The 24,138-nt window shown below is 52.9% G+C and overlaps 3 protein-coding genes across 20 annotated transcripts in view; 1 reads left to right on the top strand and 2 right to left on the bottom strand.

The window, feature by feature from the left end:
* Nucleotides 1–139, bottom strand: part of LOC117979357 (sphingomyelin phosphodiesterase 4-like) — a 28,525-nt gene extending 28,386 nt beyond the window's left edge. For 3 of the 4 annotated variants that reach the window (XM_034954124.2, XM_063595355.1, XM_034954123.2), the window contains exon 1: nt 1–139. The gene's annotated coding sequence lies outside the window, so the exon portion shown is untranslated. The other variant, XM_034954125.2, reaches the window with a different exon arrangement.
* Nucleotides 60–23,380, top strand: LOC100980778 (mitotic-spindle organizing protein 2B-like). Of its 14 annotated transcripts, none has more exons than XR_010109442.1 (8): nt 60–149; nt 424–935; nt 1,121–1,269; nt 2,270–2,427; nt 8,920–9,174; nt 20,129–20,340; nt 20,932–21,046; nt 22,759–22,792. XR_010109442.1 is itself a non-coding variant. In XM_055109369.1 (8 exons), exons 2-8 carry the CDS (start codon nt 613–615, stop codon nt 22,784–22,786), a joined length of 1,164 nt encoding a protein of 387 aa, XP_054965344.1. In that variant the 5' UTR covers nt 60–149; nt 424–612; the 3' UTR covers nt 22,787–23,380. The 14 variants fall into 14 exon arrangements, 10 of the variants coding, with proteins under 10 accessions (XP_054965344.1, XP_063451431.1, XP_063451430.1 ...); XM_055109369.1 differs by having other exon boundaries at nt 20,205–20,340; nt 22,759–23,380; XM_034954139.3 differs by lacking the exon at nt 60–149 and adding an exon at nt 258–273 and having other exon boundaries at nt 20,205–20,340; nt 22,759–23,380.
* On the bottom strand, nt 9,181–14,989 carry LOC129397330 (tubulin alpha-3 chain-like). Of its 2 annotated transcripts, none has more exons than XM_055109367.2 (4): nt 14,750–14,989; nt 13,680–13,828; nt 12,388–13,068; nt 9,181–10,593 (listed from the first exon to the last, which is right to left on the bottom strand). In XM_055109367.2, the coding sequence occupies exons 1-4, from the start codon at nt 14,949–14,951 to the stop codon at nt 10,297–10,299; spliced, it is 1,329 nt and encodes a 442-aa protein (XP_054965342.2). In that variant the 5' UTR covers nt 14,952–14,989; the 3' UTR covers nt 9,181–10,296. The 2 variants fall into 2 exon arrangements, with proteins under 2 accessions (XP_054965342.2, XP_054965343.1); XM_055109368.2 differs by lacking the exon at nt 14,750–14,989 and adding an exon at nt 13,944–14,041.
* Nucleotides 23,381–24,138: the final 758 nt, after the last annotated feature.

Below are 24,138 nucleotides of genomic sequence, written 5' to 3' on the forward strand. Positions count from 1 at the left end.
CTGTGGGACCCATAGCGTCGCCCGCCTCAGAGGTGGAAGCCGCCATTCCGCCACCGCGCCAAAACGTCGTCATCAAGCTGCGCGCAGAGCCACGCCCCGCGGCCGGGCGGGAAAAGCGCTTCTACCTCTTTGGGCCTTTACCTCAAAAGGCAAGTGCGCAAAGCGAAGAAGGCCGGCCGGCCGTGGAGGGGAAATGGCTAGGCAGGAGTGCGGGGGGAGGGAGTGGTCCTTAGCTGAATGCGCCTGCGTTGTGGCGGCCTCTGGCGCCCCAAGGTAGGGCTCACGCACTTTCTCCCTAGCAAGGAATGTGCGTGCGCGTAAGCAGGGTTGTTGATTAGTGCCCCCCACCCCCCCGACCCCCGAAAAGCGACCCCTAGTGGTGCACCGGTGCGGACCAGAAAATGGCACGCTTTCTTGAAACAGGTATTGACTGAGCGCCCAATGTATGCCTGGTACTGGGCTGGGTGCTGCCACCTAAGCGAGCACGACCAATGCAAGTCTATCAGGGACGCCCTGACCGCCAAGCAGCTGGCCCCTGCAGTCCGCCATGCCACTCCCGACGCCTAGCGCGCCGCTCAGCCACCGTGAGCGCCCACTAACTGTTGGGCTCCAATGACGCCGCGGAGGCGGCCCCGTCCCCGCGCTCCCGCCCCTCCCGCCAGGGCAGCCCGGGAGGCCAGACGCTGGCGCTGCACGGAGAGGGTGGTGGGCGCATCCGCTAGGGGGCGCGGCGGGGCGGGGCGCACCTTTCGGCGGGCCGCGGGGATGGCGGCGCAGGGCTTAGGGCCTGGGCCGGGGTCGGCGGCGCCCCCGGGGCTGGAGGCGGCCCGGCAGAAGCTGGCGCTGCGGCGGAAGAAGGTGCTGAGCACCGAGGAGTTGGAGCTGTACGAGCTGGCTCAGGCGGCGGGCGGCGGTATCGACCCCGACGTGTTCAAGTGAGCGGGGCGGGTGGGGGCCGCATGCTCGCCAGACACCCCCGACCTCTGCTCTCCGGGTACGCCCGGCCCGCTGGTCAGGAGGAGCCCCCGCCCCCGCCCCCGCCCCCGTCCTTGTCCGGTCTTCAGGGAGGTGGCCGCGCCGGGCGGAGAGGGCTCACCGGCCCCGCGTCTGTCCCCGCTGGGATCCTGGTGGACCTGCTGAAGCTGAACGTGGCCCCCCTCGCCGTCTTCCAGATGCTCAAGTCCATGTGTGCCGGGCAGAGGCTAGCGAGCGAGCCCCAGGACCCTGCGGCCGTGTCTCTGCCCACGTCGAGCGTGCCCGAGACCCGAGGTCAGAGCTGGGCCCGCTGTCCCTGCCCCAGTGGCGGGGGTGGCGGGCGGGGAGGGGGCAGGCGCGGCACAGCGGCGGCGTGGCCCTGAGTGGCCAGGCCTGTCTGTCGGTCTAGGCCCAGCACCTGCAGGGCCCATCCGTGGGCTCTGCTCCTGGGCTTCGCTGCCAGCCTTAGGAGGCACGTCCAGGTCAGGTGGACGCAGAGTGCGTGCCCCAGGGTGGTCCAGGCTGGGTAGGGCTCCTCCGCTTAGCTCCTCCCCACCTCTTCACTCAGGCCTTCATCCTAAAAGTCGGGAATCAAGACGGTTTGGGGCTGGGCGCTGTGGCTCACGCCTATAATCTTTGGGACCCCACGGCGGGAGGATCCTTTGAGGCCACGAGTTTGAGACCAGTCTGGGTGACAGGGTGAGATCTTGTCTCTAAATGTTTTTCAAAAGACAGTCTCGATCTCTGTCCTGTGGTATACAGCATCCAGGGAAGTGCCCAGGGAGCAGGGCAGGCAGAGGTCTTCCTGCCTTTACCCCACCTGGGCCCAGTTCCTGCCTCTGATGATTGCAGGAAGAGAGTCAGACGCGGAACTCCCAGGGTGCAGAGGCCTGCGGGGTCTGAAGGGCCTCCTCCCTCTCCAGTGTGGTGACTGGGCTGAGGAGATGCTGGGACTGAGAGTGTCATGGTGGAGCCTCTGTCCCTGCTCATCCTCTCCGCATGTTGCTTCTGCTCCCGATGGCTCTCCCTGAAATGCAGCACAACCTCCCAGGCCAATGGAAGGAGGCCCAGAGCTGGCTCCCTGCCTGGAAGCACGAGGAGACCCGCACAGGCATCCTGAGAAGGCGTAGAGAGCAGGCTGCCTTCATGGGGGGAGTGCCAGGGCCTGGGCACCCACGCCCGCTGACCCAAGAGGGCCCGGGCACCTGCATGCTGGCCTCTTCACTGACCCTCGCTCTGTCTGCTCTCTTTGTGTCTCTCTCTGACCTCCAGAGGCCTCCTTTCTCTCTGCCAGGAACAGTAGCCCCCCTGCAAGGCCCTCGTTTTCCTCCAGCCCGCAGCCTGCGGCCTCTCCGGTTCTGCTCCGCAGCCCAGCTGCCACACACTCGCCTCTCTCTCCAGGCCCCCCGGGTTCCCTCCGCCTCTCTTGCTGCCTGTTCTCTCCTTTTGCAGGTTGCGTTTATTGGCTTATCTCTGGGGGTTGGTGCTCTCCCTTGTTTTCGTGGAAACTGCATGGCCCCAAGAGGCCCAAGCAGCTTTGAGCTGCAAGGGCAGGATCATGCAGGCCACCACTGCCCCGCCGCTTAGCCACAGGGCACTATTTCTGACTCGGTTTCTTAGAGACATGGTGTGGCAGTCTCTAGACCCCACAGTCGGGCTGGCATCCGGGGACAGGACCGACACCCCCACACCCCAGAGGCGAACTAGTGGTGAGTGTAAAGAGCCCCTCTCCAGGGTAAGACAGCCGGCCGGGTGCAGTGTGCTCTGCTGGAGAGCACAGCCCCAGGCGTGACAAACACCTTGGCCTCTTAGAAGTTGTCCCCTACCTGGACAGGAAGTCTGGAGGCTGAAACAGAGACTCCCACCTTCCCAGAGTCTCCTGGGCAGTGCCACACAGATGCCATGTGCTGGTCCCATGGCCACACTCCAGCACTCAGCCCCCTTGCCCGCCTCACTCCTGAGTTGGGACACTTTCCAGGTGTCACCAGGTGTGATCAGGGGCCCAGAGCCAGGGGCCTATGAGAGCCCAGGGGTCTTTGGTCGCGCCTCCTGCATGCGCCTCCTGACAGCGGCCACCTCCCTGCCACCCAGAGCTCTGGCCCAAGAGAGGGTGGAGAGGGCCTGAAGGACAGGCCTGGAGTAGGGGTGTATGGACTGTAGGCTGAGATGAGCAATTGAGGGGCAAGTGTCCAGCAGGAGGGAGAAACTGGGAACAGAGTCCTTGTCACTCCAGGAGACGTTGCTGCTCACTCAGCACTCACTCAGGGCTCTGGGTGCCAGGCCTAGCTCTCAGGGCAGAGGGCATGGCAGGGAAGTGAGATGATCACACTCAGTCCAGTGAGAGGCAGTGAGGAAAACCACCAGCAAGACCAGTGTGGTGGCTCACACCTGTAATCCCAGCACTTTGGGAAGTCAAGGCAGGTGGATCCCTTGAGCTCAGGAGTTCAAGATCAGCCTGGGCAACATAGCAAGACCCCATCTCTACAAAAAATACAAAAACTAGCCAGGCAGGGCCCAGCGCGGTGGCTCACGCCTGTAATCCCAGCACTTTGGGAGGCTGAGGTGGGCGGATCTCGAGGTCAGGAGATCGAGACCATCCTGGCTATCATGGTGAAACCCCGTCTCTACTAAAAATACAAAAAAAATTAGCCAGGCATGGTGGCAGGTGCCTTTAGTCCCAGCTGCTTGGGAGGCTGAGGCAGGAGAATGGCGTGAACCTGGGAGGTGGAGCTTACAGTGAGCCGAGATCGCGCCACTGCACTCCAGCCTGGGCGACAGAGCGAGACTCCGTCTCAAAAAAAAAAAAAAAAACTAGCCAGGCGGGCGTGGTGGTGGCACCCATCTGTAGTCCCAGCTACTTGGGAGGCTGAGGTGGAGGATTGCCTGAGCCTGAGGGGGATGTTGCAGTGAGCCAAGAGCTTGTGACTGGACTTCAGCCTGGGCAACAGAGCAAGACCCTGTCTCAAAAAAAAAAAAGAAAAGAAAAGAAAAACCGCTAGCAATGTAGTTGGGAGGAGGCTTCAGAGCCCAGAGAGCAGCAAGGGTTACACAGGGTGGAGCAGGAAGGGTCGGCAGAGCCCCACAGGTGTGAGCTGGGGCAGTGGGAGGGCGTGGGAGAGGCAGAGTGCTGTCCAGGTGCTGGTAGGCCCAGGGCAGGAGGAGGCAGGTGGGGGGCACAGTCAAGATGTATATGGGGGTTGTGGCACTGGAAATGCAGGCATAGAGGGGCCGGGAGGATTAGGGGGTGCCGTGTGAGCGAATGGGGGCTCCAAGAGAATTTACCAGAGGACAGGAGTGGCCTGGAGTGCTGGGCCCCTCAGGGTCATTTGTTTCTCGAGGGCTGTGTCCTGGAAGCATAGCCCAGGTCCTGTAGGCTGGGTGGCAGAAAGCCATGACATGAGGGCACCGAGGCCCCGTGGGGATAGAGTGGAACCTGAGGAGGAGGTGGAGGGAAATGGGGCAGACTTGTGTTGCTGAGTGAGAGGCAGAGGCCACAGATGGAATGCTGAGAGCTCTCTGAGGCCCACATATTACAGCATCTGACCACACAGAGCTCCAGCTGCCCTGGTAATGGCAGAATCTGGGGTGGAGGATTCTGCCACCCCAGATGGCAGGGGGGGTTGTCGGAGTGATCTGGCTGGGGGGCATGGAGGCCATAGGTTTCCCACAGGACTCGGGTGTGGAGTTCTCCAGGCTGTGGGCCAGGCCCTCTTGAGCTTGCCTCTGTGAGCCGCAGCAGGCACCCTGGGTCCTCTGGATGCCTGTCCCCCAGCCATCCAGACGGCCTGTGGGGACAACCACCACCAGATTCACTCATACCCACAGGGAAGGGGAAATAGAAAACCCTAGAAGCACAGAGGGGCGATGCTTGTCTTGGTAAGAGTCTGGAGTCATTGAGGGAAAAATAAATTCAGTCAAGCATTATACTTAAGTTTAGGGAAACTATACGTTTTTAAAGTTGTCCAGAGCATGCGTGTAAGATGACGTTTGGAGTGTGGAAGCCGTGAGTCTCACCTGAGCTGTGCTGCCTGATTACAGGAACCTCGAGCCACACATGGCTGGCGTGGTCATTGCACTGCGTGTGGTATGCACAGCAGATGCCAAAGGACCGGTACAAAAGGGAATGCAAAAAACCCACCACACCTTGGGAGGCCGAGGCTGCTGGATCTCTTGAGCTCAGCAGTTCAGGACTAGCCAGGGCAACACAGGGAGACCCAATCTCTACAAAACATACAAAAATTAGCAGGGCATGGTGGCACACATCTGTAGTTCCAACTACTTGTGAGGCTGAGGTTGGAGGATTGCTTGAGCCTGGGAGGTTGAGGTTGCAGTGAGCTGTGACTGCACCACTGCACTCCAGCCTGGGTGAGAGAGTGAGACCCTGTCTCAAAAATAAACAAAAAACCCCAAAGTGAATGAGGCTGGGCATTGGTTCACACCTGTAATCCCAACATTTTGGGAGGCTGAGGCAGGAGCATCACTTGAAGCTCAGAGTTTGAGACCAGCCTGGGCAAAATAGCAAGACCCCACCCATTTCTACAAAGAAACAAGAAAAAGAACAAAGGTGAATGCAACATCTTATGAATAACTTATGTACTGACTACATATTGAAATAATATGTTGGATATTTTAGATTAAAGTATTTGAGCTAATTCTGCATTTTCTTTTACTTTTTATTTATTTATTTTTTAGACAGTCTTGCTCTGTCACCCAGGCTGGAGTGCAGTGGCACACTCATAGCTCATTGCAGTCTCAACCTCGTGGGCTCAGGCAATCCTCCCACCTCCTCTTGAGTAGCTGGGACTACAGGTGCACACTACCACACCTGGCTAATTTTTAAATTTTTTGTGGAGATGGAGGTCTCACTATGTTGTCCCAGCTGGTCTCTAGCTCCTGGCCTCAAAGGATCCTCCCACCTTGGCCTCCCAAAGCACTGGAATTACAGGCATGAGCCACTGACCCCTGCTGAGCCAGGCTGTTTTTAACATTCAGTGGTCATTGACTATCTTTGGCGTTTAGGAGGGCCCTCCAGGGACCAGGCGTAGGGGCATCAGTCACCCCGCCCTCACACCCCAACCTGCAGCCACACTTGGTTCAATCCCACTGTCTAGCCCGTCTGACTCAGTAGCCCCTCCTGAGGGAGCAGGGCTAAGCAAAGCTGGTTTTGCCACTGCAAGGCACTGCAGGCCATTCTATTCTGGGCCTTCTCATCCTTCATAAAGTGAGGAGGCCTGAACAGGGCTCCCCACTAGCCCCGAGAGCACGCAATTCCTGAAGATTTCCAGGATTTTCTTAATATCAGTTATGGCTTACAGTTATGTTGGTTTCACATTTCCAGGGTTTGTCAACCCTGTCAGATTTAAAGATAAGCATTATTAGCTAGGTGTGGCCCCATGCTTGTAGTCCCAGCTACATCGAGGCTGAGGCAGGAAGATCCCTCGAGGCCATGGGCTCCGGGCAGCAATGAACTGTAATTGCATCACTGTGCTCTAGCCCAGGTGACAGAGCAAGACTCAGTCTCTAAATCCCCCTCCCCCACCACTCTAAAAAAAAAAAAAGCATTATTTGCTCTTTTCTGCTTCGCTCTCATCCTTGTTTCCAGAAGGGACTGGGTCACTACTGAGGGGAGGAGAGGAAGCTCAGATGGCAGCAAGCTGAAGGGAAGCCGACTCTGAGTCAGGCCTAGGTCTGCGGCCTGCCATGCCGTGTGCTGTGGGGAGCTGAGAGCACATGGGCACCTAAGCACCCAGATTAGGCTGCGGCTACAGAAGATCTGACTCTGTCTGGCCTGGCCTGCGGAGGGACTGTGGCCTCAGAGGAGGATGCTGGCTCAGTGTGGGAGCTGCTGCAGGGTGGCGGGGCCCGTCTGCTCATGGAAGACAGAATCCTTGCCCCTTGACCAGTCAGTGGGGACTAGAATTATGGCAGTTTGTACCACAAGAGATGCGTGGTGGCCATTGTCTGCTTTGTGCCTTTTTCACGAGTCACTGCTGGGCTGAGGTGGCCAATCATCACCCACCAAGTGTTCCTGACTGCGCTCCTCCTTGGCTCAGGGCAACCCTGACTCGATCTTTGTTGAGTCAAGTGTGACAAGCTGACAGAGTTCCCAGCATGACACCGCTGTAACCCTCACCACCACCAGGCAAGAATGAGCAAAGATCTCATTCTCTGAGGAAGAACTCCCCGGAAACTCATAAGGAGGGCCGTCCTATCCCTGCAGGGTATGGGGAGAATTTTGTGGTATTAGCATAGAAAGGGAGCTGGAGGTACCTCTGGAAGAGCGGGGGTCCACGGCATCTCAGACACAGGAGTCTCTGCTTGTTCAGGGTGACAGATGGTGAAACAAATGACCTAATGGATCCCTAGACACCCGGTTGCATCTTTTCTCCAGGAATCCAGTTTCCCTTTGCAGGGTATTTGACTACACTTGATAAGAGGCCAGGGAAGGACCAGGATTGAGGCTGGGTGTTCTGTTGGCTGAACCCTTGTCTGGAGTCACCCTAAAAGTGATGGCAGGGGAGTTCCCGCAAGAGACTGCCCCAAACCTTTCCAAGATGAGAGCCAGTTGGGATTCCAAAGGAAGAAACACTTAATGCCAGGGAGGTCAGTCCAAAGCATTTGTTAGGGAGCTTACATACAGAGGGGGCTGCAGCGTGCCCTCACGAGGGACAGCCAGGAAAGAGGTTGTGCCTAGGCACACCGCACTGAGGGGGTGGGGTGTGGAGTTTCTATGAGGGTGCAAGGAATTTGGCTGGGGTGGGACCAGTTTCCACGTGCTTAGCAACATGTCAGATCTTTCAGTGTTCCAGGCAACAACCTAAACGTGTATCAGTGTCTGGGAACATGCAAGCCCCAGCCAGGGTTTGAGCCTGCAGGGGGAACATGTAGCTGATTAGGTTGGAGTGGTCAAGGCACTTCCTCAGTCAGGACAAAGGAAACGCTGGGGGGATGAAATGGGGGACCCAACACTGAGTCAGGCAGGGGACACATGCCCTGTTTAGAGCCCACGGGCCAGACCCCACCAGGCCAGAGCAGGGGAGAGCCCTGGCCAAGGCACTCCGCATGGGGGGCTGTGACCCCACGGGCAAGCCTGCTACCCGGGCATGTTTGTACCTTGGAGGGTCCTCTCAGTCTTGCCGATGCTGTCAACACCCTGAGCCCAGGGAAATCCATCCCATTAAAATAAAGCTCTGGCCCAAGTGTGGTTGCAGATTTTTCTTGGCTATCTTAAAGAGTAAAGTAAGCAAATTGCAAATCAAAGAAACTCTGAACCAGTGGTCTTCATCCAAGAGAGCCTCTGGTGGTCAGAAGGAAAGTCTCAAGCATTCAGACTGTGGCAGGAACCCTGTCATGGAATCTGGCAGCTAAACCCGAAAGCAAGAGGCTTGACCACTGCAGAACACTCAGGTAGGTAGGAAACAATGAAAGAGCTACCAAAATCAAAATCAGAAACCCAATTCCAGGACTTGGTGACTGCAGTACTTCCTGCCTGTCACCATCTGGGGCAGCTCAGATGTGCAGTCCAGCATGAACACACCTTGAGGATGAGGCAGCGCGTCCCTGCTGCTGCCGCCGCTGATGGCACCATCAGGGCAGACTAGGTTTGCTGACCAGGCTAGGTGTGGACCAGCACACCTACCTTTCCCTAAATGGGCCCGTGGCATGTGTCCTTTCAAAATGTTCCCGTGGCAGTGTGCTCCTTGCGTGGCTTCGCTCCTAGGACACATCCAAAAGGGTCCCCTGCACACTGCGAAGGGCTTCTGGGATGTGACCTGTCTTTAGTGGTTCTGAGTCTCAGGACTTGAGGCTGATGCAGGGCCTCTAGCTGAAGCGACTTTGATGGAAATGTGTAGACACAGATGTTGGCCAAGGAGCACGAGTACAGCAGGTGCTGCATTTACAGGGCACGTCCATTCCTAATCATTGTGCTCTGTGTCTCCTTAGGGAGAAATAAAGGCAGCGCTGCCCTCGGGGGAGCATTGGCCCTGGTGGAACGCAGCAGCCGCGAGGGATCCAGCCAGAGGATGCCACGGCAGCCCAGCGCTACCAGGCTGCCCAAGGGGGGCGGGCCTGGGAAGAGCCCTATGCAGGGCAGCACCTAGGATGGCGCAGAGACTTGTCACATCTTTGTCCCCAGCAAAGGCTACGTGTTACCTCCTTCAGTTGATAATAAACCTTTCTGAGATGCAGAGGGTCCAGGTCAGATGCTCTCTACCGTTTTTTTTTTTTTTTTTTTTTCATATTAAGGCACACTTAGAATGAAGTTTCTGTGCTGGTCCTGGTTGTGCCACAGTGAACTAACCAGGTCCCTTCACCATCGGTCAACTTCCTGAACCTGATTTGGGTTCTGAGAAAAGGTGTCTGGATTGCCAGGTCTTTTATAAATAGACATCAACAAGCTTCACTTGGAGTGAAATGTGGGAGGTTTTTTTGTTTTGTTTTGTTTTGTTTTTTTCTGAAACGAAGTCTTGCTCTGTCACCCAAGCTGGAGTGCAGTAGTGCGATCTTGGCTCACTACAAGCTCCGCCTCCAGGTTCATGCCATTCTCCTGCCTCAGCCTCCCAAGTAGCTGGGCCTACAGGTGCCCACCACCACGCCCGGCTAGTTTTGTTGTATTTTTAGTAGAGACGGGGTTTCACCATGTTAGCTAGGATGGTCTCGATCTCCCACCTCATGGGAGGTTTTCTACCAAGACTGTTGACAGTGCTGAGGGACAGGGTGGCTGTGTGTGTGCACAGAGGGCGAACGCTGCCTTCCAGGTTACCGTGGAGCACTGGGGTCAGCATGGGTGTGTTGTAACCTTCTGTGGGTCACGAATGCTGTGCGGAACTCGGTTAATATTCTTTCCCCCTCTAAAATGTCCTGACCTTACACATTTGACCCACAGCTTTAGAGACTTCATGGACAAGCCCCATCCACAGACCTCCAACACTTCTAGTCTCCCTTTTAGCCAGCATGACCCATCAATAAAGAAGCCCGAAAAATCACAGATTCAGTTGAAAACCCTGACTCTGCTTTCCTAGAATTTAGGAAATCTATACATTGAACGCCTGGCTTTGAAGAAACACTGTTTTCCCCTGGTCAGGTTACTTCTGTGGCAGCTGCTTATGTACAGACCTGCTGCCCCCAACCCCACGCCAGCAGGGCAGGCTGGCACCCCACCGCTGTCCATGCAGGCTCTGGGGTCCCACTAGCTCCTGTAGGCAGAGCTAAGCTGCACGACACACAGAGGTCTTGGTTTTTATACAGAACCTTTAATTGCAAACAACTTGGAAGCAGCCATCCCGGGGGTGGCAGGGGAGAACCCACCACACCCTCCCATCAGTATTCTTCGCCTTCTTCAGCCTCAGCTTCCACGGAATCCACACCCACCTCTTCATAATCCTTCTCTAGAGCTGCCAGGTCCTCGCGGGCCTCAGAGAACTCTCCCTCTTCCATGCCTTCGCCCACGTACCAGTGCACAAAGGCTCGCTTGGCATACATGAGATCGAACTTATGGTCCAGGCGGGCCCAGGCCTCCGCAATGGCCGTGGTGTTGCTCAGCATGCACACAGCCCGCTGCACCTTGGCCAGGTCTCCCCCGGGGACCACTGTGGGGGGCTGGTAGTTAATGCCCACCTGCCAGAGAAGGGAAAGAAAGCAGTCCGTGAAGCTTATATCAAACCTAGAAATGGTAGCTACTTTTCCTCAAACAGAAGACACCCTGTAGGTGACACGGAGAATGCTCAGTTCACCTCACAAACATCACTAAGCCCTTCTCTGCACCAGGCAGGGTGATAGTTCCAGACGAGGAATAGAGAAAGGAACCTTGGAGGTAGCCACCCTGGTGGGATCCCAAGCTACCTAAAGGGCTGTGTCCTAGTACCTGTGACATGTGATAGGTGCCCAGGTGAAGACAGTCTTCCCTCTGAAAATGTATGCTGCTTGTCTTCTTTGTAGATTACAATTAAATTCTGTAGCTAAACTTCTTCCACCCAGATAGATTCAGAGTACACAACTCTTGCCCATGCTATCACAAGGAACATCATACCCACTTCTGACCCACAAAACAAGCCACTGTGGATATGCAAAGGTAGCAGATCCTGGGTCAAGAGTCATATGAATGCTGCTACCACAGCAGCAGGAAGTGGTCAAAGTGGTCCATGTGCCTGCCTAAGTAGGGGGTGACATTCCAAGGTGGTAACCAAAGGGGAAGCATTCCAAGTTTCAGAACTCGGGAATAGCATGACCTGAGGTCCTGGCAGCAGTGCACAGGGTCAACTAGAGCAGGGATCAGCAAACTTGTTCTATAAATGACAACATCAGGCCAGGTGTGGTGGCTCAAGCCTGTGACCCCAGCACTTTGGGAGACAGGCGGGCAGATCACGTGAGGCCAGGGGTTTGAGACCAGCCTGGCTAAAATGGCAAAATCCCATCTCTACTAAAAATACAAATATTAGCTGGGTGCAGTGGCTTGTGCCTGTAATCCAGCACTTGGGCGGCTAAGGCGGGTGGATCACCTGAGGCCAGGAGTTCCAGACCAGCCTGGCCAACATGGCAAAATCCCATCTCTACTAAAAATACAAAAATTAGCCAGGCGTGGTGGCAGGTGCCTGTAATCCCAGCTACTTGGGAGGCTGAGGCAGAGAACTGCTTGAGCCCGGGAGGTGGAGGTTGCATTGAGTCGAGATCACGCCACTGCATTCCAACCTGGGTGACAGAGCAAGACTCTGTCTCAAAAAAAAAAAAAAAATTACCCGGGCATGGTGGTGCATGTCTGTGGTCCCAGCTGCTTGGGAGGCTGAGGTGAGAGAATCGCTGGAGCCTGGGAGGCAGAGGTTGCAGTGAGCCAAGATCACACTACTATACTCCAGCCTGGGGGACAAAGCGAGACCCTGTCTCAAAAAATAAATAAATAAATAAAGCTCACCACAGATATATAGTGTGATGACTCAGAAAGAGAGTTCAAAAGACATCACTGAGCTGGGTGCAGTGGCTCACGACTGTAATCCCAGCACTTTGGGAGGCTGAGGCAGGCAGATCACCTGAGGTCAGGAGTTCAAGACCAACCTGGCCAACATGGTGAAACCCCATCTCTACTAAAAATACAAAAATTAGCCGGGCGTGGTAGCGGGTACCTGTAATCCCAGCTACTTGGGAGGGTGAGGCCAGAGAATTGATTGAACCCGGGAGGCAGAGATTGCAGTTAGCTGAGATCGCACCACTGCATTCCAGCCTGGTTGACAGAGCAAGACTGTCTCAAAAAAAAAAAAAAATCACTGAATCAATTATCAACTCTGGTTCACTAATTTATGCCCACATGCCTAGCCCATGGAACAGGGATAATCTCCCCAAAGGACGTGGGCCTTCAGGGCCAGTGTTATTTTGTGCATCTGCTGCTTGCTGAAAGGCCTCCACATCACCCAGTCATACCTTAAATCCAGTCGGGCACCAATCCACAAACTGGATAGTGCGCTTGGTCTTAATGGTGGCGATGGCCGCATTGACGTCTTTGGGGACCACGTCCCCCCTGTACAACATGCAGCAGGCCATGTACTTGCCATGGCGGGGGTCACACTTGACCATCTGATTGGCTGGCTCGAAGCAGGCATTGGTGATCTCGGCCACAGACAGCTGCTCATGGTAGGCCTTCTCGGCTGAGATGACTGGGGCGTAGGTGGCCAGGGGGAAGTGGATGCGGGGGTACGGCACGAGGTTGGTCTGGAATTCCGTCAAGTCCACATTCAGGGCCCCATCGAATCGCAGGGAGGCCGTGATGGAGGACACGATCTGCCCAATCAGGCGATTGAGGTTGGTGTACGTGGGACGTTCAATGTCCAGGTTGCGCCGACATATGTCATAGATGGCTTCATTGTCGACCATGAAGGCACAGTCAGAATGTTCCAGGGTCGTGTGGGTGGTCAGGATGGAGTTGTAGGGCTCCACCACGGCTGTGGAGACCTGGGGGGCTGGGTAAATGGCAAACTCTAGCTTGGACTTCTTGCCGTAATCCACTGAGAGCCGCTCCATGAGCAGAGATGCGAACCCAGAGCCAGTGCCGCCCCCAAAGCTGTGGAAGATGAGGAAGCCCTGCAGTCCTGTGCACAGATCCGCCTGAGAGAAACCAGACAACGTGAGCCAATGCCCGTGGAAGCCACACCACCAACCTCCAACAAGCCAGGGCCGCTTCTCTTTGCTTCTAAAGAGTTGATATGGATTCAAATCATCCATAATAAACACGCAGTACACTTTGAAGCAAAGAAAAGCAAAGATCTACGGACAAATCACCATTGCAGACTCAGTAGGACTCAAGATGCTGGTCTAAGTTTTTGTTTGTTTGTTTGAGACGGAATCTTGCTCTGTTTCCCAGGCTAGAGTGCAGTGGTGCAATCTCAGCTCATTGCAACCTCCGCCTTCCGGGTTCAAGCAATTCTCCTGCCTCAGCCTCTCAAGTAGCTGGGAGGACAGGTGTGTGCCACCACACCCAGCTAATTTTTATATTTTTAGTAGACATAGAGTTTCACCATGTAGGCCAGGCTGGTCTCAAACTCCTGACCTCAGGTAATCCACCCGCTTTAGCCTCCCAAAGTGCTGGGATTACATGTGTGAGCCACCGCGCCCGGCCAAGATGCTGGTCTAAGTGTTGATAAAATGACTTCCTTTCACATTCCAAGAACTACCTCTCCCATGCAAGACAATGGCCACATGAAACCTTCTCTTCTTACCAGTTTGCGGATCCGGTCCAGGACTAGGTCAACAATCTCCTTGCCGATGGTGTAATGGCCCCTGGCGTAATTATTGGCTGCATCTTCCTTCCCAGTGATCAGCTGCTCCGGGTGGAAGAGCTGCCTGTAGGTCCCTGTGCGCACTTCATCTGCAAAAGAGACAGTGTGTGCTGTGAATTTTTAAGGCCTGTACTCACCAAGATGGACACATTCCAGGAGTGTTCACTTCTACAGAGCACATGCTGTTCAAAGTACATGACCTACATGTCATAGGTCAACAGTGGCAGTGTCTGGTAGAAAATGTCTCTGTGTGATAACCAAACTGCATATGCAATTTATGACTCTACAAAGTTAAACTCAGCTTGTTGTATAAATGTCAGCACAACCAGTTCCCAGTGAAAGGAAATAAGCTCTTGCACTCCTACGCAGGTACATAATTCTTTCCTACGTGTAGCTACATCAAAGGCTGTAAGTTAGAAACTCTTACAACCTGGGCAGTCACCAGGTCAGTGTGACTTCTGCAGGGCAGTCCCATCAGGGCACCCTGGATGACCTGGGTCCCACAGGCTTTCAGGTGATGCTGTCATCTCCTGGGGGGCCACTGAAAGGTGCTGCCTCTTTGTAGCTCTCCTTGGAAACTACCTCAGGCTGCGAATCTGAAGGAAGCAAATGACTGTTCTGTACTTACCTTCTATGCCTAAGATGCAGGTCAAGACTCTCATGCACCAGCATAAGAGAATGCACAGCATTCGGGAGGGAACCAATGCCACTGCACCCTGCAGGCAGGGCCACCTGAGCAGGGCTGAGGCACGCACAAGGGAATCTCTTCACAGCCCATCTTACTGCTGGCAAAGCAGCTTTTCCCTGTAGGTCAGGTTTTCCTAAATTAGGAGCCGAGTCTCACAGACACTTTCATTACGAACCTTTCAGTTTCTCTCCTAACAATGCCATGGGCATATGCCTGTCTATCCCATCCTTTCAGCAGGAGGATTCAAAGGAGCCCACACGGGGCTTTACCAATGCTCTCCCACCCTCTCAGGAAAGCTGCCATCCAGTGCCCAGGCACCTACCGACCACAGTGGGCTCCAGGTCCACAAACACTGCTCTGGGCACGTGCTTGCCAGCTCCAGTCTCACTGAAGAACGTGTTGAAGGAGTCGTCCCCGCCACCAATGGTTTTATCACTTGGCATTTGGCCATCGGGCTGAATTCCATGTTCAAGGCAGTACAGTTCCCAGCAGGCATTGCCGATCTGGACACCCGCCTGCCCCATGTGGATAGAGATACACTCGCGCTGTGAACAGGAACATAAAAGTGAACCCATTCATTTCAAGGCAACTTGAAACTATATGGCATGCAAAATATTCTAATTTAATATTTATATAGTGCTTCAGTATCTGGCGCTTTCACAATCGATATTTCCTAGGAGGGTTAGTGACTGATCCCTTTGTCGCTGTGAAAACTAATTGCTGTAAACCATACTAGCTAGTAAGTTCTAGAGGTAGCCCTAGAACCTGTTTGCCCCTACACAAAACTTAGGTTATTTTAAAACTTGGAAGCCATGTAATGTCAATAATCAACCCCACATTATAGCCCGTCACAGTAATTCTCTGAAGAATATGTAGCAGTTTTTGATTATGTCCTGATCAAAGGATAAGGTAGTCGGGTTGGGTAAGGAAATAGAGAGTAGGTCCCAGGTCACCATGGTCCAAGCCCAGGTGCTCAGTGTGTGTCTCTCTGCCCCCCAGATCTACCCCGTCCATCATTCACCACCTGCTCTGTGCTCTCGAAGGCTGACCCTTGAGAACAGCATCAGAGGCCTTCCTCGCCCTCTGGCTTCTTGCTGGTTTGGTCAATGGCAGGCAGCAGTGGGATACTGGGGGGCTGGAGGAAAGCAGTGCCAGGGTACTCCCTCCTTGGCCCCTTCCTGCTCAACTGCTGTGGGTGACCTGAATCCCTCTCAAGGCCACACTTTTGGCAGGCTGCCCTCTTCATAAAACTACCCTCCCAATTTCTTGTAACCACTCCCTCTCTCTACCCCTTGAAGCCTGTAATGGCTCCCAGACGTCATCAGTGCTGGGACACTGCACTGTCCTTTGGTGGTTTCTTTAAACCCTGCCAAGCTGGGTGTGGTGGCTCATTCCTATAATCCCAGCACTTTAGAAGGCTGAGGTGAGAGGATCACTTGGGACCAGTTTGAGACCAGCCTGGGTAACATAGTGAGTCCCTGTCCCTATGAAAAATTTACAAATTAGCCAGGTGTGGTGGCACACACCTGTAGTACCAGCTACTCGGAAGGCTGAGGTGGGAGGGCTGCTGGAAGCCAGGGGTTCAAGGCTGCAGGGAGCCGTGATCTTGCAACTGTGTTCCAGCCTGGGCAACACAGCATTTGTTGAGTGCTGTCTCAGAAAGAAAAAGAAAGGAAAAAAAGGATAACTGACAAACCACAGCTATTCAGACTTGGGACTTGGGAATCTGCTATGTTAATAGGCTGCTTTTTTTGTTTGGTTTTTTGAGGCAGGGTCTCTGTGGCCCAGGCTGGAGTGCAGTGGCGCCATCACGACTCACTGCAGCCTCAAAGTTCCAGGCTCGGTTGATCCTCCCACCTCAGCCTCCCGAGTAGCTGGAACCACAGACTCGCATCACCATGCCCGGGTAATTTTTGTATTTTTTTGTAGAGACTGGGTTCCGCCATGCTGGTCAGGCTGATCTTGAACTCCAGACATCAGGGGATCCGCCCGCCTCCACCTCCCCAAGGGCTGGGATTCCAGGCATGAGCCGCCGCGCCTGGCCTAACGGTTGCCTTTAGGTGAACGAGGCAATGTTGCAGCAGCGTCTGAGCCTTAATTCCTCATCTGACCAATGTCCACAGCCCCAACCCCCGTCAGCGAAGGCTCCTGGGGCTCCTCAGTTGTTTCCAGTAGCACAAAGACGTGTGAAGTGGGAGCAGCGCCCTCCCGTCTTCAGGAGGCGACGCCACTATTTGCTCTCTGGGGGACGGGACACCGTCAATGCTCCCGTTCACTAAAGGCCGGCAGCTTCATCTAAAACAAAAGCCGCCGTCCCTGCTCTGGGACCCAAAGATCCAGGAAACGATCCCGTGTCCTCCTGTCCCGCACTAGACCCTGCGTCCTTCTCTGGCCTCCTGTCAGCGCCCAGGCCCGCAACAACGTCCCTCTGTCCACCCGAGGCCAACTTCGTCTGCCTGGGCATCTGCGGGGCGGGAGTGACCCGGGTCTTACCATGGCGAACTCCGCTGCTTCAGCCCAACGCTACTTCCAGACCTCAACCGGCTGCCACAGCTGCTGAGCGCCCAACTGCAACCTCCTGCCCGTGCGCGCTGCACGGGATTGGCCCGCTGGTGCCAGGCCGCCATTGGCTTGGAGATCCTGGGAGGCGGGCTGAGGGCTGGATCCCAGTTCTGATTGGCCATTGCTCAACATGTGTACTGGGGACGCTCTCTGATTGGATGTAGGATTGGCGGGAAGGCAGCGGGGTCATCAAAGGCTGCGCGGTTGCTGAGGCATTTCCGGGGTGTCTTCTGACCAGGGTTGGAACAGCTACTGCGCTGCCTCTGTGGGTCGCGGAACATTGCCTTGCTCCCAGTGTGCCACTGCCCCTCCCTGATTGCCCCAGGCCTGCTCCTCTCCCTGCCTAATTCAGATCTTTGCAAACAAGGCCACCTCTGAGAGGCCTTGCCGCCATCTACCCAAGTCACAGCAGCACCGCAATTATCCCCCTCTTCCCTGTTCCCACCCAGCACCCGGGAAGTGGCAGGATTCAATCACTTTTGTGACCCAAAAGGAGAAAACGGGCCGGGCGTGATGGCTAACGCCCGCAATCCCAGCACTTTGGGAGGCCGAGGCGGGTGGATCACCTGAGGTCAAGAGTTCCCGAGACCAGCCTGGCCAATATGGTGAAAACCCGTCTCTACTAAAAATACAAAAATTCCCCGGGCTGGTGGTAGGCACCTGTAATGCCAGCTACACAGGAGGCTGAGGTAGGAGAATCGCTTGAACCTGGGAGGTAGTTGTTGCAGTGAGCCGAGATTGGGCCACTGCACACTCCAGCCTGGGCAACAGAGCCATACTCCGTCTCAAAAAAAAAAAAAAAAAAAGGAAGAAAGGAGGCAAAATTAACGTAAGTGGAGAGGTTGGGTCAGGCACACCAGCTCATGCCTGTAATTCCAGTGCTTTGGGAGGCCACAGCAGGAGGATTGCTTCAGGTTAGGAGTTCAAGACCAGCCTGGGCAACGTGGTGAGACCCACCTTGCCCGTTTTTACAAAAAATACAAAAAATAAAATAAAATTAGCAAGGCATGGTGGCTCATGCCTGTAATCCCAGCTACTCAGGAGGCTGAGGCAGGAGAATCCCTTGAACCTGGGAGGCAGAGGTTGCAGTGAGCTGAGATCACGCCACTGCACTCAAGCCTGGGCAACAGAGCGAAACTCCATCTTGAAAAAAAATAGAGTTTATTTGGGCCAAGCTTGAGAAGTGCAACCCTGGAGATGCAAGTTGTCTTAATATATTGGCAGCAGTTATACGTGGGTTTTATAAAGGAAAAGAAGAGGCAGTTCCTAAGTTGTTTACCAAGAATTTTGAAATTAGAGAGGAAGTCTTGCTGTGTTGTCCAGGCTAGTCTTGAACTCCTGACCTGAAGGGATCCTCCCACCTTGGCTGGCCTAGCCTGAGGAATTTATATGAAAATAACGTAAGCTATTTATTGGGTCAGGCGTGGTGGCTCACACCTGTAATCCCAGCACTTTGGGAGGCCAAGGTGGGAGGATCACTTGAGGTCAGGAGTTCAAGACCAGCCTGGCCAACATGATGAAACCCTTCCTCTACTAAAAATACAAAAATTAGCCAGGCATGGTGGTGAGCACCTATAGTCCCAGCTATTTGGGAGGCTGAGGTAGGATAATCACTTGAACCTGGGAGGCGGAGTTTGCAGTGAGCCGAGATCACACCATTGCACTCCAGCCTGGGCAATAGAGTGAAACTCCATCTCAAAAAAAAAAAAAGAAGAAGACTGGGCGCGGTGGCTCATGCCTGTAATCCCAGCACTTAGGGAGGCCAAGGCAGGCGGATCACAAGGTCAGGAGATCGAGACCATCCTGGCTAACACGGTAAAACCCCGTCTCTACTAAAAATACAAAAAATTAGCCGGGCATGGCGGCGGGTGCCTTTAGTCCCAGCTACTCTGGATGCCGAGGCAGGAGGATGGCATGAACCCGGGAGGTGGAGCTTGCAGTGAGCCGAGATAGCACCACTGCACTCCAGCCTGGGCAACACAGCGAGACTCTGTCTCAAAAAAAAAAAAAGCTATTTATTGTCTCTACATTGTCTACATTGTCTTTGGTATCACAAATTCCAGGAACAGGAAGATAATGGGTTGAGCTAGTCAGGAACAAAATGCCTTTAAACAGTCACCCCAGGGCATGAGTACAAGGCGTGTGACTGAAGTCCATATTCCTGTCTCTCTGGGCCTGATAAATTCTGCACACCTCGCATAACTCAAAGTGCTGTGAACACTTTTTCTTTTCTTATTTCTTTGGTGAGAGGGAGTGGGTTTATGGCCAACAAGAAAGGGAAAGGCACACCCCTGTCCCGGGAAGAGCAGAGTGGGGACCCAATACCCATTTTGGAGGAGTTTGGAACAGTCACCTGATTCTTCCTTTTTATTTATTTATTTTTTTGGCATGGTTCTCACTATGTTGACCAGGCTGGACTCAAATTCCTGGGCTCAAGTGATCCCCCAGCCTCAGACTTCCTTGTAGGGTGGGACTACAGGTGTGTGATTCTTCCCAGTTTGATTCTTCCATCCCTAAAGATCATCTTAGTGTGTATTCAGTTCTGGGAAAAGCCCTGGAGGAGACGTGCTGGCTTACCCCCAGCTCATCACCAGGATGCAGCATCCCACCATGGCATCTCCCTGGAGGGTGGCCAAGCAGGCCCTTAACTTTCCCTCCTGAGAGGAGAGCAGAGAAGAGAGAGGGAGCTCCCCCAGTGGGATGGGACTCGTGAGGTCCAGGAGTTGAGACTTTTCTGTGGCCTTTGGGGACCTCTGAACAGTGCAATCAGGTCTTCCCTTAGAAAGATGCTTTGGCAAAAGGAGGAGGGGCAGGGACGGAGTTCTGCGGACAGCCGAGAAAATCAGAGGAGGCCACTGGCCCCTTCTCCCCAGGAGGGTGAATCCTTCTGTATTAGCCCCAGGCACCCTAAAAAATACCACTGACTGAGTGGCTTAAACAGCAGGGTTTTATTTTCTCACAGTTCTGGAGGCTAAAAGCCCCAGAGGCCTCTCTTCCTGGTTTGCACACAGCCACCTCTCACCATGTCCTCCCACAGGGAGGTAGCACCCAAGCTCTCTGGTCTCTTATAAGGACACGAATCCTGTTGGATCAGGGCCCACCCTTATGACCTCACTTAACCTTCATCATCTCCTTATAGGCCCTGTCCCCAACTACAGTCACATTGGGGATTAGAGCTTCAGCGTCTAATATTGGCTGGGGGGGACACCATTCAGTCCATAGCCCCCCCTTCCTCAGGGCTCCAACCACATCATGCACAGAACTCAGCTGTAGCCGGCATCACACGGTGCTCTTCAGTCCAGCCACGCGTCCTTCAGCGGCTGGGATACGTTCTCGACAATGCATCATCAGGTAATTTCGTTGACGTGAGAACATCACAGAGTGTTCTTAGACCAACCAAGGTGGTGCAGCCTACTGCACACCTAGGCCACATGGTATAGCATATTGCCCCTTGGCAACAGACCTGTACAGCAAGGATTTATGTATCTAAACACAGAAAAATGTATCTAAACAGGAAAAATATGGTATTATAACTTTATGGGACCACTGTTATATATATGCTGTCTGTTGTTGACCGAAACATCATTATATGCTACATGGCTGCAATATTTATTTTTCTGATTATAAAAGTAACACATATTCCCAGTAGACAGTGTAGAAAATTAGCAACAAACTATTTATTCTACTGTAAATGACAAAAGAAAAATTGAGCCTTGGACATGCCCATTTTTACTGTAAGTTATGATTCCATAACTGACTTGTAGTAAACAGTGTTTCTGGCCCCTAAGTATTGCTGCCTTGTGTATTTTATTTAGTATACAGAACTAAAAAGAGTCCTGTGAATTATTAAATCATTTCAATAAGTCAGCTAACAACGTTTACATATAGTTGCTACACAGAAAGGAACACAAATTATTTCCTCTTTTGCTCATATTCAAACAGGCTTGAGTGACAACTTGAGGACAAGGCGGTGCCTCGACAAGATTTCACACAGCAGCTACGCGGGCCAGAGAAGCAGCACCACATGGTGTGGCAGGAGAAGGAGGACATGCACAAGGTAGGCAGTTCGGTTCTGGGTGAGAAAGGCTTAAGAGGCTTTGCAGAGTTTTGTAAGGTTCAGTTCATACAGATGTTTAAAGACCTCCTTGGGACTCCCGCTCATGGACTGTCCCTGCTGCACGCAGGACACCAGGGCCAAGCCTGGTTCCAGGGCCCCTGCTGTGCCCAGTTGCTACACAGCCCATGTCAGCTAGCTGGGCTTGGCTCCCTGCCATGGGTGCCTTTCAGCATGCTGCCTGCAGCAGGCACCCACTTCACAGTCATCATCTGCCATCTCCAGTTCAACCCCGCAGAGTAAGCAGCAACTCCCCCAGCCCCGCCCATTCTGAATGAGGAACGATGTCCAGAGGGCACTGTGTTATCTGCAGTGACACGCTGCGCCTGACACCAGTGACCTCGTCCTTCTGTCTACACCATGCCCCCTGCTCTTAGAAGGGGCATCTTAGTAAGGACAGGGAATTGCAAAAGAGGACATATGTTAAAATGTGGCTGATTCCCCCGTAACTCCTTTATAAATTTGGTTTTTAGTAAGATATGTGAACTTTATATTCAAATGCCATTAAGTATAGTAATAACACAATTAGGTTCTTTTTTCTCTTTTTTTTTTTTGAGACAGAATCTCTCTCTGTCACCAGGCTGCAGTCATGCGATCTCAGCTCACTGCATAGGCTCTGTTTTCTAAAATACATTCATTTATACACTGAAGTCCTTGGACCTGTAGTTTGTGATCTGTCCTCTAAAATGGGGCAGATTTTAAACCCAAATTGCTTCTTAAGATCATCTGTGGTATCATCCCCCTGCATGACTTGTCTGGGATTGCAGTGTGGGCTGGGTGGCATCTCATTGCTTGACACAGTCACAGTGACTCTGAGCTGGACCCAGAGAGGCCTGGGGAGGCCTTTCCTCCCCATGTGGGAGCCACCCTGCCAGCTTGCTCCAGGTCTCATCACTTCCAGTCTTAGTCCAGCAAGTGTGACAGTGACTAAACAGCCAGACTGTTGGCCAGATCAGCTGCAGGGAGGTCAGGGTCACCAGTGCAGCAAGTGGTAAGGTTGGGTTGTCAGTGCAGCTGAACTTGTGGTAAGTCCTACTTGTGGCCCTCCACCCAGGGAGTCTTTGATTTAAATCTCTTTCTTCTTAATTTTCTTTTCTTTCTTTTTTAGTTTTTTTAAGAGATGAGGTCTCACTATTTTGCCCAGGCGCTGGTCTTGAACTCCTCGGCTCAAGTGATCCTCCCACCTTAGCCTCCCAAAGTGCTGGGATGACAGGCATGAGTGCCTGGCCTGATTTAAATCTTCAGCACTTTGCCTATGTATTTTTTTCTGCTTCTGCTTCTTCTTGTGTTTAAGTAACTAGATTGAGTGCCCAAATGCTTTATTCACCTTTGCAATTGTGTAGAAGACCTCGGGCAGAGGTTGGCATTACAGAGCCAGCTGTCCTGCTGTAAGTTACTCCATGCAGTTGCAGGGTCTTTCTTGGTGTGGGGTTGTTGCTCAGCACCTGAGCCCAGGTGGTCTTCCCATTGAATGTTTGGCTGGGGTGAGGTGAGCACAGGGCTTTTTCCAAGCAGGGGATTTCTCCCATCTGTGGCTTTAATCTGTAACCAGCATTGGCTGTCACTTGTAACTCTTTAATATAGTGTAAGACTAAATGTACAGCCTTCCAGACCTTTGTTAAGCAAACATAAAACATCTGTAATTTTTTTTTCAGCAATTGGTTGAAGCTTCAGAGACATTGAAATCCCAAGCCAAAGAACTGAAAGATGCCCATCAGCAGCAAAAGCTGGCCCTGCAGGAGTTCTTGGAGCTCAATGAGCTCATGGCAGAGCTCTACTCCCAGAAGCAGAAGGTGTGGGACAAGGAGGAGGAGATGGAAGTAGCCATGCAGAAAGCTGACATGATGTGGCAGGAGATCTGAAGATCCAAGAAGCTCAGAAAGAGGATGCTGTTTAGCCAGATGCGGTGGCTCACGCCTGTAATCCCAGCACTTTGGGAGGTCGAGGCGGGCGGATGGCCTGAGGTCAAGAGTTTGAGACCAGCCTGGCCAACATGGTGAAACCCCGTCTCTATTAAAAATGCAAAAATTAACCAGGCATGGTATTGGGTGCCTGTAATCCTAGCTACTTGGGAGGCTGAAGCAGGAGAATTGCTTGAACCTGGGAGGCGGAGGTTGCAGTGAGCCAAGATCATGCCACTGCACTCCAGCCTGGGCAACAAGAGCAAAACTCTGTCTCAAAAAAAAAAGGTGGGGGGGGGAGGAAGCTATTTAGATATTTCAGTGATGGTATTGACTGGACTTTTGTATGACCTTAATAAAACATCTTTGAAAACTTGGGCTGTGTTATGTAAATTACTTTAAAATCATCTTAAGTTTTATGTGAACCCAAGTAAGTTGATCTGCCAAGCATTTATTTTGTGCTCATCCCTCAATATCTATTTGTGAAATTATTAAAAGAGGTTCCTAGTCCTAAGTTTTTAAAATTCCCTTTTAAGTAAGTAGAGGGTATTTATGCTGAGCTGTGATATGGCCCGGCTTAATTGAATAAGAGCACCTGCAGTCCATAAAGGGCCAATGGCAGTAGAAAGACAAATCATAGTCTAGGACGCTTCAAGCCACTTGCTTTAGACCAGTGCTTCTGAAGCGTCTTGGCCTAAGCACTCCTTTACACTCTTGCAAATTACTGGGGATCCCAAAGAGCTTCTACTTAGGTAGATTACAGCTCTCAATATGCACCACAGCAGAAATTAAAACTGAGAATTCTTTCAATACAACAAAAACCCATTACATGTTAACGTAAAGTTTGTAATGAAAAGTAACTATTTCTTTAAAAATCTAGTGAGAAGAATGGCATTTTTACATTTTTTTAATTTTATTTTAAGATGGAGTCTTGCTCTGTCACCCAGGCTGGAGTGCAGTGGCACAATCTCCGCTCACTGCAGCCTCTACCTCCCGGGTTCAAGCGATTCTCGTGCCTCAGCCTCTTGAGTAGCTGGGATTACAGACATGCACCACCATTCTCGGCTAATTTTTGTATTTTTAGTAGAGATGGGGTTTCACCATGTTGGCCAGGCTGGTCTCGAACTCCCGACC

This window comes from Pan paniscus, chromosome 13, assembly GCF_029289425.2.
Source record: "Pan paniscus chromosome 13, NHGRI_mPanPan1-v2.0_pri, whole genome shotgun sequence".
Taxonomy (NCBI): Eukaryota; Metazoa; Chordata; class Mammalia; order Primates; family Hominidae; genus Pan; species Pan paniscus.